This window comes from Mauremys mutica, chromosome 3 (assembly GCF_020497125.1).
Source record: "Mauremys mutica isolate MM-2020 ecotype Southern chromosome 3, ASM2049712v1, whole genome shotgun sequence".
Taxonomy (NCBI): domain Eukaryota; kingdom Metazoa; phylum Chordata; order Testudines; family Geoemydidae; genus Mauremys; species Mauremys mutica.
The window spans coordinates 76,092,854-76,107,411 of NC_059074.1; the positions used below are offsets into that span (position 1 = coordinate 76,092,854).

The following is a 14,558-nucleotide window of genomic DNA, read 5'->3' on the forward strand; positions in this document are numbered from 1 at the left end:
TTTGTGTTTTGTGAAATCTGCAGTGAAAGTGTTCTTAAAATGAACAACATGTGCTGGGTCATCATCCAAGACTGCTATAACATGAAATATATGGCAGAATGTGGGTAAAACAGAGAGGAGACATACAATTCTCCCACAAGGAGTTCAGTCCCAAATTTAATTAACACTTTTTTAACGAGCGTCATCAGCATGGAAGCATGTCCTCTGGAATGGTGGCCGAAGCATGAAGGGGCATATGAATACTTAGCATATCTGGCACATGTCTGTTCTCACTTTCTGGTGACACTGTAAATAAGAAGAGGGCAGCATTATCTCCTGTAAAGGTAAACAAACTTGTTTGTTTTAGTGATTGCCTGAACAAAAAGTAGGACTGAGTGGACTTGTAGACTCTGAAGTTTTACATTGTTTTGTTTTTGAGTGTAGTTATGTAACAATAAAAATTTACACTTGTAAGTTGCACTTTCATGACAAAGAGATTCATCATAGAATCATAGAATCATAGAATCATAGATCAGAAGGGACCAATATGATCATCTAGTCTGACCTCCTGCAAGATGCAGGCCACATTAGCCGATCTCCCCACTCCATTAGCAAGCGACCCCTGCCCCATGCTTCGGAGGAAGGCGAAAAACCTCCAGGGCCACAGCCAATCTACCCTGGAGGAAAATTCCTTCCCGACCCCAAATATGGCGGTCAGCTGAACCCCGAGCATGCGGGCAAGACTCTTCAGCCAGACCCTCTGGAAAAAGGTTAAGAATAACATATCATTGACCCATTGTACTATTTACCAGTGTGGCACTTAATTAACCTATTGACTAAGCCCGTATCCTATCATACCATCTCCTCCATAAACTTATCTAGCTTAGTCTTAAAGTCATGGAGGTCCTTCGCCCCCACTGTTTTCCCTCGGTAGGCTGTTCCAGTATTGCACTCCCCTGATAGTTAGAAACCTTCGTCTAATTTCTAGCCTAAATTTCCTAACTGACAATTTTATATCCGTTTGTCCTCGTGTCCCACATTAGCACTGAGCTGAAATAATTCCTCTCCTTCCCTGGTATTTATCCCTCTGATATATTTAAAGAGTGTAATCATATCTCCTCTTATCCTTCTTTTGGTTAAGGAAAACAAACCGAGCTCCTCAAGTCTCCTTTCATATGACAGGCCTTCCATTCCTCGGACCATTCTAGTGGCCCTTCTTTTGTACCTGTTCCAGTTTGAATTCATCCTTCTTAAACATGGGAGACCAAAACTGCACACAATACTCCAAATGAGGTCTCACCAACGCCTTATATAACGGGACTAGCACTTCCTTATCCCTACTAGAAATACCTCGCCTAATTGCATCCCAATACCGCATTTGCTTTCTTAACGGCCACATCACATTGCCTGCTCATGGTCATCCTACGATCAACCAGGACTCCTAGGTCCTTCTCCTCCTCCGTTACTTGCAACTGGTGCTTCCCTAGCTTATAACTAAAATTCTTGTTAGTCATTCCCTAAATGCATAACCTTACACTTCTCACTATTGAATTTCATCCTGTTACTAATACTCCAGCTTACAAGGTCATCCAAATCTCCCTGGAGGATATCCCGATCCTTTTCCGAATTGGCAATACCTCCCAACTTGTGTCGTCCGCAAACTTTATCAGCCCACTCCTACTCTTGGTTCCCAGGTCAGCAATAAATAGATTGAATAAAATTGGACCCAAAACCGAACCTTGAGGAACTCCACTAGTGACCCCCCTCCAACCTGACAGTTCCCCTTCAATACTACCCTCTGCAGTCTCCCCTTTAACCAGCTCCTTATCCACCTCTGGAATTTCATTTCAATCCCCATCCTTTCCAATTTAACCAGTAATTCCTCATGCGGTACCGTATCAAACGCCTTACTGAAATCTAGATATATTAGATCCCACTGCATTTCCCTTGTCTAAAAAATCTGTTACTTTCTCAAAGAAGGAGATCAGGTTGGTTTGGCACGATCTACCTTTCGTAACATCCATGCTGTAAACTATCCCAGTTGCCATCGGCCTCCTGCTCCGTAACCACTCTCTCTTTTAAAATTTTTTCCATGACTTTGCATACTACAGATGTTAAACTAACAGGCCTGGTAGTTACCCGGGTCACTTTTTTTTCCCCTTCTTGAATATAGGAACTACATTAGCTAATCTCCAGTCCAACGGTACAATCCCCCGAATTTAGAGATTTATTAAAAATCATCGCTAACGGTGCTAGCAATATCACTCGCCAGTTCCCTTAATATTCTAGGATGAAGATTATCCGGGCCCCCCGATTTACTTCCGTTAAGCTGTTCAAGTTTGGCTTTCACCTCCGATACCATAATGTCTACCCCATATCCTCATTCCCATCGGTCCCTGTATCACTATTCCTTAGCCCTTCATTAGCCTCATTGAAGACCGAGGCAAAATATTCGTTCAGATATTGTGCCATTCCAAGATTATCCCTAATCTCCACTCCGTTCAAAGTTTTAAGCGGTCCCACTTCTTCTTTCTTGGTTTTCTTCCTATTTATATGGCTAAAAAACCTTTTGCTATTGGTTTTAATCCCCTTCGCTAAGTCCATCTCCACCCGTCGTTTTGCCTTTCTCACTGCTTCCCTACACCCTCTGACCTCAATAAGGTAGGTTTCTTTGCTGATCCCTCCCATTTTCCAGTCCTTGTACGCTTTCTGTTTTTTCTTAATGACCCCTCTGAGACGCTTGCTCATCCAGCTCGGTCTAAAACTGCTACCTACGAGCCGTTTTCCCTTTCTTGGGATACATGCCTCTGACATCTCCTGCAACTTCAACCTGAAGTAACCCCAGGCGTCATCTGCCCTTAGATCCCTAAATATGTTTAGGCCAGTCTACTTCCCTAACTAGTCGCCTTAGTTTTAGTAAAGTTAGCCCTTTTGAAATCATAAACCCTAGTCTCTGATGCACTATTGATTATCCTCTCATTTATTTTGAAACGAATTAGCTCATGATCACTCGAGCCAAGGTTGTCCCCTACAACTATTTCCCCAACAAGGTCCTCGTTGCTCACCAAAACCAGATCTAAAATGGCATCCCCCCTCGTCGGTTCAGCAATCACTTGATGAAGGAATTCATCAGCTATCACGTCTAGGAAAAAGCTGAGCCCTATTATTGTTACTAGCATTTGTTTCCCAATCTATATCCGGGAAGTTAAAATCCCCCATGATCAAGCAGTTCCTATTAGTGTTTACCTCCTTAAAAACATTAAAGAGCTCTCTATCCGTCTCTAGGGTAGATCCAGGCGGTCTATAAGCACACACCCAATCACTATCCCGGGTGAGGCTCTAGTAGTTTTCTTCCCCAATGTGACCATTGCCCAAACAGACTCCGTATTATCCATTGCATTGCTAGTTATTTCATTACATTTCACCTCATTATTGATATACAATGCTTACTCCCCCCCCTTTACCTTTGCATCGGTCTTTCCTAAACAGCACATACCCTTCCATACCTGTACTCCAGTCATGGCTACCGTTCCACCATGTTTCGGTTATTCCTACGATATCCGGCTTCAATTCTCGGACCAAGAGCTCCAGTTCCTCCATTTTTATTACCTAAGCTTCTCGCATTGGTGAACAAACATCCTAATTTTTGCTGTTGGGCTCCTCTCACTCTTTTTCACCCAACTCGGTAGGGGACACAGTACTACCAGCATGACCTGTAGATCTAGTATCCGTCCCCCCCCTCTTCCTTACACCTGCCTGCCCCCCTCTGGCTATATCTGTTGTTATTTTGTTGTTCTCGCTCCCAATGTAAAAAATTGGCTTGGAGAGAAACATGACCTCTCCCAACCGTCTCCCCTCAGTGTCTAGTTTAAAGCTCTTTTAATCAGGTGAGCCAGCCTCCCTCCTAGAAGTCTACTTCCTTCCCTACTTAGGTGGAGCCCATCCCGTGAGAACAGTTGTCTGTCCCCAAAAGCCTCCCAGTGCCCATACATCCCAAAGCCCTCCTTGTAACACCACTCCCTTAGCCAACTGTTAATCGTCACTATCCTCTCACCCCTTTGGCGCCCTTCCCTAGGAACAGGTAGGATCCCACTGAAGATCACCTGAGCCTCAATTTCCTTGAGCGTCTTACCCAACCTGGCATAGTCTCCCTTGATCCTGTCTAGCGAGAATCTAGCAGTATCATTCGTTCCCACATGAAGGATGATCAAAGGGTTCTTACCCGCTCCTCTTAGGATCCTTTTTCAACCTCAGGTCCACATCCCGTATTTTAGCGCCCCGGTAGACAGCACACCCTTCTGTTTTCCGGATCGGCCCTAGTCACAGGCCTATCCAACCTTCTCAGTATGGAATCCCCAATCACGTAGACCTGCCTTTGCCTGGGGACAGTGCGGTCCTCTAACCTATCCCCTGTCCCCCCCTCGTCGCACGCTCCTTCCATTCCTATCGTCCCTTATGGTTCCCCTTAAGCCATCCTGTAACCTCCCTGGGCCCAAAACTTGGTGCTGTCTCCATAGACTCCTCCCCTCTTTCCATGGGACTGGGCCCGCTCGTCTCTTTTTCCTTGGCCCCCCACCATCAGAAACCACCTGCTGTACCCCTTCCTCATTCTCCAAACCTTCATACCTGTTCCTTAGCTCAATTTCCCCTCACTGGCTCTCCTTTTCCTCTGCCTGCTTCTCACAGGTCACATGCTTCCACCGCCCATCTTCCTTGTCTGGTGGTCCCCCCTCGTTGGCCTTAGCCCCTGCTTCCCCCTTTGCCCCTGGGCGTTCCCCTTCCGTTACTGCTTGCCATTGCTCCATCAGCTGCTCGAACCCCCTTCTATTCTCTATCAGGGTTTCTACCTGCAGCTCTAGGCCCTGGATCTTTTCCTCCAGCAGCTCTATTAGGCGGCACTTCATGCATACAATAGTACTGCTCTGGGTTCCCCCGCTAGGACCAGGTACATACCGCAGCTGCTGCATGCTCTCATCCTCGGTGTGTCCTCCATGGCTTGGCTCATGCTGTCCCGGCCTCGCTTGGTGCTTGTACCTGGGGGGACACAGCGCCGCCCCCTTCCACCTCCCCCTGCAAACTCCCACTCAAAACTCCCCTGTTAGCCGCCCTGTTGGCCGGCTCCTGGGCCGCTGCGATCAGCTGTGCCGCTGCCTGGCTGGGCGGCCGCTTTTATAGGCCCCCTCCTCCGCCTAGCTCCGCCCCCTAATCAGGGCTCAGCAGTCTGCCCCGACAGAGAGAGACACAAGCACTACAATACTTATATGAGGTGAATTGAAAAATACTATTTCTCGTGTTTATCATCTTTACAGTGCAAATATGTGTAATAAAAAATATGCACTTTGATTTCAATTACAACACAGAATAAAACATATATGAAAAGGTAGAAAAACATCCAAAATATTTAATACATTTCAATTGGTCTTCTATTGTTTAACACTGCAATTAAAACTGTGATTAATTGCAATTAATTTTTTTAACTGCAATTGATTTTTTTGAGTTATCACATGGGTTAACTGCGATTAACTGACTGCCCTAATTTAAAAAAGTCTTTTTAATATTGTGTGTGTGTGTGTGTGTGTGTGTGTGTGTATATAATGTGTGCGCTACACAAATACTCCTATACACAATCTTACCATATGATCCACGTGCTGAGATTGATTACAATGCAATGAGGTTCTGTGCGAGCAGTCTGGAAATGTTTCAGAGAATGCTGGCCTTCAGAGTTTTGACTACAACCCTGAAAATGAGATCATTAAGAAAAGGTTATACATATTATATTTCAACAAATCACTACAATATTTTACTTTACAAAACAGAACTAAAGATAATTTTCTTGAAAAAGAGGTAAAATCATCTAGAACTCCAGAAAGCAGGATTTTTATTGATTTACTTTACTAGTGCTTGCATTGATTTTAGGGCCAGAAAGGATCATAGTGGTCACATAGTCCCACCTCCAGTATAACACAGGCAACAGGACTTCCCTGAATTAATTCCAGTTTAAACCAGAGCATCTCTTTCAGAAAAACATTCAATCTTGATTTAAACATTTTCATTGATGGAGAATCCACCACAGCCAATGGTGAGGTGTTCCAGTAGTTAATTGCCCTCACTGTTAAAAACATATGCCTTATTGCCAGTCTGAATTTATCTACTTTCCCTGCTTCAAGCTCTTTCTCTGAATCAGGTAAAGTAGGGACTTGACCTGGGATATGGGACAGACAGGTTAGGTCCCCTAATCGCCAGGCTATTGGCTTTTCTGGCGTGGTCTTGCTCTAGTTTTTCACAATAAATGTCAAAAGGTCTCAGTTTCATCCCAATACAGAGCAGGAAAGAGTTGTGAAATCTTTAAAATTTACAAGGGACAAAACATTTTGTTCTGCCCAACTGTACTCACTATTACAAGCACTCCAAAATTTAGTTCTCACTTTTCAGAAAGAAATGTTACTCACCTATGACTAGAATTCATTGAGTAGATTGTCAGTACAGAGCAACCCTCTTGGGAAGCCCCAGAGCAGTTCACTAAAGGACAAAACTCTCTCGAAAGCTTTGATCATAGGGTGCCAAGTAGACTTCTCCTGTAGCCGTGGAATGCTCAATGAGAAGTTATACAAGGATGGATGGCCCCCAATATACCCTCAATTCCTTCCATTTCCCAAGAATTCAGCGTAGACTCTGGAAAGTGAGGATAAGTTTGGGAGAACATGCGTCTGTACTGACAAGCTACTCCGTTACAGTGGAATAACTTCTCCTTTAGTACTGTCATTCAGTACAGATCTCCACTTTTGGGAGAGTAATAAGCAATAATAACCATCTAAAGAGATGGGATTAAGGAGATTAATCGAACAGTGACTGTTTTCCTTTCTGAACTGCGATATCAAATTTAGAGGCCAGATCAAGAGTAATGTTATATAAACATAGGTATTGGGCTCCTGGTAACAGTTCTACATATTTTAACAATAGGAATGTTATGGATATAAGCCATGGAGTCCTCCTTAGACCTTGTCAATTGTATCCCAATATCTGCTAACTAATAGTATGTTTTATAACTAAGGATAAAATTTAGTCACAGAGGTTACGGATTCAGTGACTTTACCAGACCTTTATGACTTCGGCTTCAGCTGTCAGAGGTGGGGACTAAGCCAGGACCGTGCGCCCCCCTGCTCTCCTGCGGCTGCGGCGGAACCCGGGGCTGTGCGCTCCCCTGCCCTCTGCAGCTTCAGCTGGAGCTAGGGCCGGAGCCGCTGCTGGGAAAGACGGCCCCTGCGCCCCGAGCAACACAAGTTACAGTGACCTAAGCGCTATTCACAGTGGCGCTATGTTGGCAGGAGATGCTCTCCCGTCAGCATAGAGTGTCTTCACCAGAGGCACTTCAGCTGCACCAGTGTAGTGCTTCTAGGCTAGACCTGCCCATATTCTGCCTGGAAAACACTAATGGCTTCCTCCATAAGCAAGGATGAGGCATGAGACAAGCATTTGTTAAATCTAAGTTTTGGGTTAGATCTGTCATCCTTCAGGAAGGGCAGTTCCTGGCAATGAACAGTCAACACAAGGGGGAGCTATGGGGGCCAACAATATACACAGTTGGCGAGTTCATAAATTCCAAGGTCAGAAGGAACCACTGTGATCATCTAGTCTGACCGCCTGAATAACACAGGACATAGAATTTCGCCAAAATAATTCCGAGAGCATATATTTTAGAAAAACATCCAATCTTGATTTTAACATTCTCCATGATGGAGAATCCACAACGACCCTTGGTAAATGGTTCCAATGGTTAATCACTCTCACTGTTAAAAATTATTTCTAGTCTCAAAGTCAAGAGACCAGAAGAAATTCTGAACTGCTGTTTCAATGTCTAGAAAGAACAGTGGGTGTACCGCGGGTAGGGTAGCATGCACACCTCCTTGTATAGACTTGCATGGAAAGTTTGTATAGCTCGAAGAGAAATCAACACCGTCCTCAGGAGTCTGAAACCTCTGGAAAGCTCTAACTCTAGTGCAGTGCAGAGGCTTATCCCAAAAGCAGGGATCTGTGGTGATAACACTTCCTTTGGGCAGAATCCAATTGCTCCTGCCTAGAGTTCCACTGAAGTCAGTGAGACTCCATGCAGAAATAAGAATCTGCACTTGCAACTCCTTTCAGAGAATCAGGGTCTATATTTGTCCGTAAATTTACAATGCAAGTTTCTTTACCTGAGAGCCACATTTGAGGCACAGCCATATATCAGAAGGAATCACTGGATCGCCATCATTTATTCGCCTTTCTTTTAAACATTCTGAACATATTGACCAAACATTCTGAGCTACTGCCCTCTTCACATGATGCACATCCACTGCTTGGCTTACATGTTGGCAGGTTAAACCTATAGAATAAGAGATACTCAGTCATTAGCCACAAAACTAAATATGAAACAGGAAATGTTCACTTCTTTCACAAAAGCCAGATTCAATCTTCTAAGTTCATTTACAAGGATTCAAGCCTTCTTTTAAAAAAAATTGCTGTAATAACACATCACATTCCATTTTACGCTAATCAGGTGGCACTCATTACTGTAAAAATGTGTTTAATACTTTGGAGGTTTAGTGAGCTTGCACACCATGCTTATTCAAGTTACAACTTAAGGGCTTTCAGACACAGCACTTCCTTCCAGAACCCTGCTCCAGCACAAAAGCTGATTATAGAGATTACTTTGAAGGTAACTATCAAAACTGACAGATCTAAATTGTAGCCTACCCTCAACTTAACAAAATTTTGTAATTGTAAAACATATTAGTTGTCTACTATTTACATAAATTACACCTTACAAAGACACTATCTAGCTATATCTATATAGTTTTTAAAGGCAGGACATAGCTCCAAGGACACGATAGTGTCCATTTTCTGATGCATCTGAAGGATTTTATTTTCATCTCTTTTAAAAGTACTATTTTTCCTACCAAATAGAACACCCAAAAAGCTACAAGCTGGTGACATAACCCAACAAATCTAAGATAAACCAAAGGACAAAATTACTAAACATTCATTTTTCTAACACTGTTAACACGACTGGTGAGAGTGTGTCTGTGTGAGAGAGAGAGAGAGAGAATATGAATATATAGGTAGTTTGGACAAGGAAGGCCTTCCCTGTGTTTCAACTACATCACTGCACCACTGTCCTTACACCTGCCTCCTTAAAATGTTAATATAGCCAAACTATCCTCCTGTTCATTATTTTTTGCACCAATTCCCTGAGTGCAATGTAATGACAATTCATCACGCCAAAGATGTTTGATTGTAAGCATCTCTGTTGCTACTTTCAACCAACACGCCGCTCACGGTTCCCACATGTGTCTTCTGCTTTGTTGACTAATGAAAACCATATGGACACTGTTTTCCCTCCCTCACTCTGACTGCCAAATGTCACATAATTTATTTACCTGCAATGTCATCTGAAGAGTCTTCATCCTGAGGCCTATTAGGCCTTTTGTTTCTCTTGTTTTTTTCAGGGTTAGCCCTCGATGGATCTTTTACCCGCATCTGTTACTTACTGGGAAAGGAAGGGAAAAAACACACATTACTTCATCTTCTATATATTTCATCAAATCTAAGGACTTATATTCTCAAAGCATGGAAGTAGCAAATCAAGTACTCAGAAAAACCGCAGTCCACAAAATACATATATTATATAATAGATAAGCTTTCATCCAACTTCAGCTATTTTGTAGTGAGGAATACACACCGAGCAGTGTTGTTAGATAAGCTACTGCAACATGTAGAAACAAGGAGGTAGCTGATTTCACAAATTGGAAAATAGTGTTACATATTGTTAGTCATAAGACGATAAGATGCTATAGTGCATCCATCATAGTTTACCATAGTCGTTTTGTTAAAATGAGAAATATCTCCTTTTTCAAACACCAAATTGTCCATTTTGCACTTTTCATAAAAATGGTACAACATTTATTGTCCATCTATTGCTTATCTTAAAATCAGAAGAAGAATAAATGTACTGACATAGAAATTTATCACATAAATAGCCAGTTTTCACAGGCTGCCCTTTTAATATTGGTTACATTTTATATCAGACAGGATAAACTTCCCATAAAGCACAATGGTAGTACAAGTTAACTAAGAATATAAGAATAGCTATAATCATCAGACCAATGGCCCATCTAGCCCTGTATCCTGTCTCTGACACAGCCATTGACAGATGCTTCAGAAGAAGGGGGGGGGGGGCGCACTCAGAGGCTTGCTATGTGAAAGGGGTCACCAGTAAAAAAAAGTTTGAGAGCCACTACTCTACAGCAAGTCAGCATCACATGCTCCAATAGAGCCAACATCGACATTTCCATTATTTGGTTTGTTCAGCTAGGCAGGGAAGACCACAATTCACCCGATGTGGGGCACTTGTTTAACTAAAGAAGGATGTCCCTTTTATGCTCATGAGCAGTCTCAATGAAAATTTCATGGAGATACTCTGCAATCCCCTCCCGAATATTTCTGGGGATGGTGGCTTGTTTCTTCTCCCACACCACATTGCAATGAGTTCTGCTGGCATCATCACAATAAACAGGCTAGCAGCATATGGGCCCAAGCAAGCAGCTTCAGAATGCTAGTAGCAGCTAGATTATCTGTGCCTTTGTCACACTCAGGAGTGAGAGGTATCAACCAAAATCATCACTACCTGAGAAAATATTGGCAATATTTTAACTACACTTTCCCTATACTCATAGCTATGGATGCCCAGTGTCTAAACCTTCCATGTAGTAAACTACCTCCCTCTCTGTTAGGCTGGCTCACCACAGCTTGAGCTGCACAGCAGTTCTGTAATGTATACCTTCAAGTCAGCAGCACTGCTATGGGTACTTGCATGGCCCCACAGTATGCCAACATTTTTATGACTGACTTAAAACAATGCTTCCTCAGCTCTCGTCCCCTAACACTCCTACTCTACTTGCGCTATACTGATGACATCTTCATCATCTGGACCCATGGAAAAGAAGCCCTTGAGGAATTCCACCGTGATTTCAACAATTTCCATCCCACTATCAACTTCAGCATGGACCAGTCCACAAGAGATCCACTTCCTGGGCACTACAGTGCTAATAAGCGATGGTCACATAAACACCACCCTATACCAGAAACCTATACTTACCTACATGCCTCCAGCTTTCATCCAGACCACACCACACGATCCATTGTCTACAGTCAAGCTCTAAGATACAATCACATTTGCTCCAACCCCTCTGACAGAGACAAACACCTACAAGATCTCTATCAAGCGTTCTTACAACTACAATACCCACCTGCTGAAGTGAAGAAACAGACTAACAGAGCCAGAAGAGTACCCAGAAGTCACCTACTATAGGACAGGCCCAACAAAGAAAGTAACAGAACGCCACTAGCCGTCACCTTCAGCCCCCAACTAAAACCTCTCTAGCGCATCATCAAGGGTCTACAACTTATCCTGAAGGACGATCCCTCACTCTCACAGATCTTGGGAGACAGGCCAGTCCTCGCTTAAAGACAGCCCCCCAACCTGAAGCAAATACTCACCAGCAACCACACAACAAAAACACTAACACAGAAACCTATCCTTGCAACAAAGCCCATTGCTAACTCCGTCCACATATCTATTCAGGGGATACAATCATAGGACCTAATCACATCAGCCATGCTATTAGAGGCTCGTTCACCTGCACATCTACCAATGTGATATATGCCGTCATGTGCCAGCAATGCCCCTTGGCCATGTACATTGGCAAGACCGGACAGTCTCTATGCAAAAGAATAAATGGACACAAATCAGACATCAAGAATTATAACATTCAAAAACTAGTCGGAGAACACTTCAACCTCCCTGGTCACTTGATTACAGACCTAAAAGTAGCAGTTATTCAACAACAAAAAAACTTCAAAAACAGACTCCAACGAGAAACTGCAGAACTATAATTAATTTGCAAACTGGACACCATTAAATTAGGCTTAAATAAAGACTGGGAGTGGATGAGTCATTACACAAACTAAAAACTATATCCCCATGTTAATTTTCCCCCTACTGTTACTCACACCTTCTTGTCAACGGTTGGAAATGGGCCATCCTGATTATCACTACAAAAAAGTTTTTTTTCCCCTCCTGCTGATAATAGCCCACTTTAATCAAATTAGTCTAATTAGAGTTGGTAGGATAACACCCATTTTTTCATGTTCTCTGTATATATATCTTCCTACTGTATTTTCCACTGCATGCATCTGATGAAGTGGGCTTTAGCCCACGAAAGTTTATGCCCAAATAAATTTGTTAGTCAGTTGCCACAAGTACTCCTCATACTTTTCACAAAGCAATCACTCTATGTCTGACCTATCTGTCCTCATCCTCAAATGAACCTGCACAACACTTTCAAAAGATGAGCCCAGGATCTTAGATTCATAACTCTGCTAGACACTAAAAATCACGGACTGACCACACACTTGATTTATGGATTATTACAACAATCTGTAACCCACTAACCCCTTCTTTTTGTCCTATGACTGCAGGTGTTAATTGGCCACTCTACCTTGAATGATACTACTAAACAATGGTAACTACTGAACAATCTCTTCCACCTTCAATTTAGCTATGATGCTCAGAATACCTTTCCCAGATCTGAAGAAGAGCTCTGTGTGGCTCGAAAGCCCTCATCAACAGAAGTAGGTCCAATAAAAGATATTACCTCATCCACCTTATCTCTTTAATATCCTGGGACTGACATGGCCACAACTACACTGCATATTTCACTACTGTGCATTTTAGATTATGTGTTTATCCCAAATTGATTTCTCTCCCCGCCCCCCACAGGCACCATAAGCCCCAACTGCTCCCTATCCAGCTGCCAAAAACTTCAACAACTATGATGCAGTTTTACATTGCCAATACTGTAAAGAAATCATCGCAACACACTGAAAATGTGGAGACAGCATTGTGGAGAGAAACTGAATATAAAAACAAGTAACACAGGGCTACTGTACTGATTAAATGAAGCTGCTGAAGAACTTCCAGCACCAGGTTGCCACAGAAACCACAGGTCCTTGCCACAGAATTTAGGTACAGCTTGGCTCAGAGCACATGGAGCCTTTATTATATAGCATCCAGAGACCAAGATGTTCTGTAGCTGTATTTGGAGGAGAGATCCTAATGCATTTCCTCAAATCTGACAAAGTACAAAAGGAATATATTCCTGTGGGCTGGTAGTGCCAAATCAACACATCTGCAAGTATTGCAGAACAGTTGCACGTTCTGATGTAAGCAGCAAGTAGAAATGTTTGGGTGACTTTTCATAGCTACCTGTGGCATTTTGGCTGGTTCATTGCTGGATCAAATGTTATCCAATCAGAGCAAGAACAGCATTCATCATTGCTAGCAACTGGGCAAAGTCATCAATCAGTAGTTTAGGACTTTCACTGCCCTGACAGCCATGAAAGCCTTTTGAGCAAACAAGTACCCACTGCCTGCTAGAGCAATAAAAGGATCAGAACTACTGACTGGTAGTGGCAGGAACACTTCTTTCATTGGAGCCTGTCATTTGAAATTCTGGTAGTGTCATATCCATGATCTTCTGGCCCAAAGACACATCGCACACCATGATTGGAGCTCATAGTCCACTACTGACATTACATTACAGTCCTAGAAGGGTGACTGTATTTTGGACGAGATGTTAAACAGACATGGCTGCCTCTCTCTCTCAGCTTTCCACATAACAGTTAAAGATTCGAGAGCACTTTTCACTTTCATCTACCACTATTTACCCATTCTCATGGTTTGAAACCTATGTGATTCTCCTCAGATTCCTCACCCTGTTCTTTATTTTGTGATTTCTTATGTTTCACAGAAATCAGATTCGCCTGCCCAGTGACAGTATTCACGAGCTATTTTTTTGACTGAAATATACTATGCCAAAAGTTGCCAAAATCTTGTTACTGAGTGTAGGCAAGTATTTTTAGACTAATGGCTAGGGTATTTTATGTCAGACTGACACCACTGTCAACACACAGTTTCACGAAGCAAAAGTAAACTAACCTACCTCCCACCAGCCGCCCAAAAAAAGAAAAGGAAAACACTAAGATAACAGAGGGTAAAACTAGTTCACTGGATGTGTATTGTGGTCTAATTTGGATTTTGCTAGAATAGTCATAGAACATATAAACTCCTGAGATAACAGGGCAAGGGCATATCTTCACTAGCAACGGTAAAGCACTTTAACATGGCTGTGTAGTCGCAGCTATTTAAAAAAAAAAAAAAAAAAAAACTTCCACGAGGGAAATAGCTCTGGTGCACTGTCTACACTGGCACTTTATAGCACTGCAACTTTCTCACTCAAGGGTGTGAAAAACACACCCCTGAGCACTGCAAGTTTCAGTGCTGTAAAGTGCCAGTGTAGACAAACCCTTAGAACTGTGGTTGTGGAATTACTATTCTGTAACCCACAAGAGGTCGCACATCAAGCTGAAGGACTGAGGCCTTGGCTACACTTGCAAATTTGCAGCGCTGCAGCAGGGTGTGAAAACACACCCTCTCCAGCGCTGCAAATTGCGGCGCTGCAAAGCGCCAGTGTGGTCAAAGT

General features: G+C 42.9%; 1 protein-coding gene across 7 annotated transcripts in view; it reads right to left on the reverse strand.

The window, feature by feature from the left end:
* USP45 (ubiquitin specific peptidase 45) overlaps positions 1–14,558 on the reverse strand; it is a 91,895-nt gene that overhangs the window by 73,836 nt on the left and 3,501 nt on the right. For all 7 annotated transcript variants that reach the window (XM_045010616.1, XM_045010615.1, XM_045010613.1 and 4 more), the window contains exons 2-4: positions 9,396–9,505; positions 8,172–8,341; positions 5,613–5,716 (exon numbers count right to left, since the gene is read on the reverse strand). In XM_045010616.1, the coding sequence (XP_044866551.1) occupies positions 5,613–5,716; positions 8,172–8,341; positions 9,396–9,495 (374 nt within the window). In that variant the 5' untranslated portion in view covers positions 9,496–9,505. The remainder of the gene's footprint in view (positions 1–5,612; positions 5,717–8,171; positions 8,342–9,395; positions 9,506–14,558) is intronic.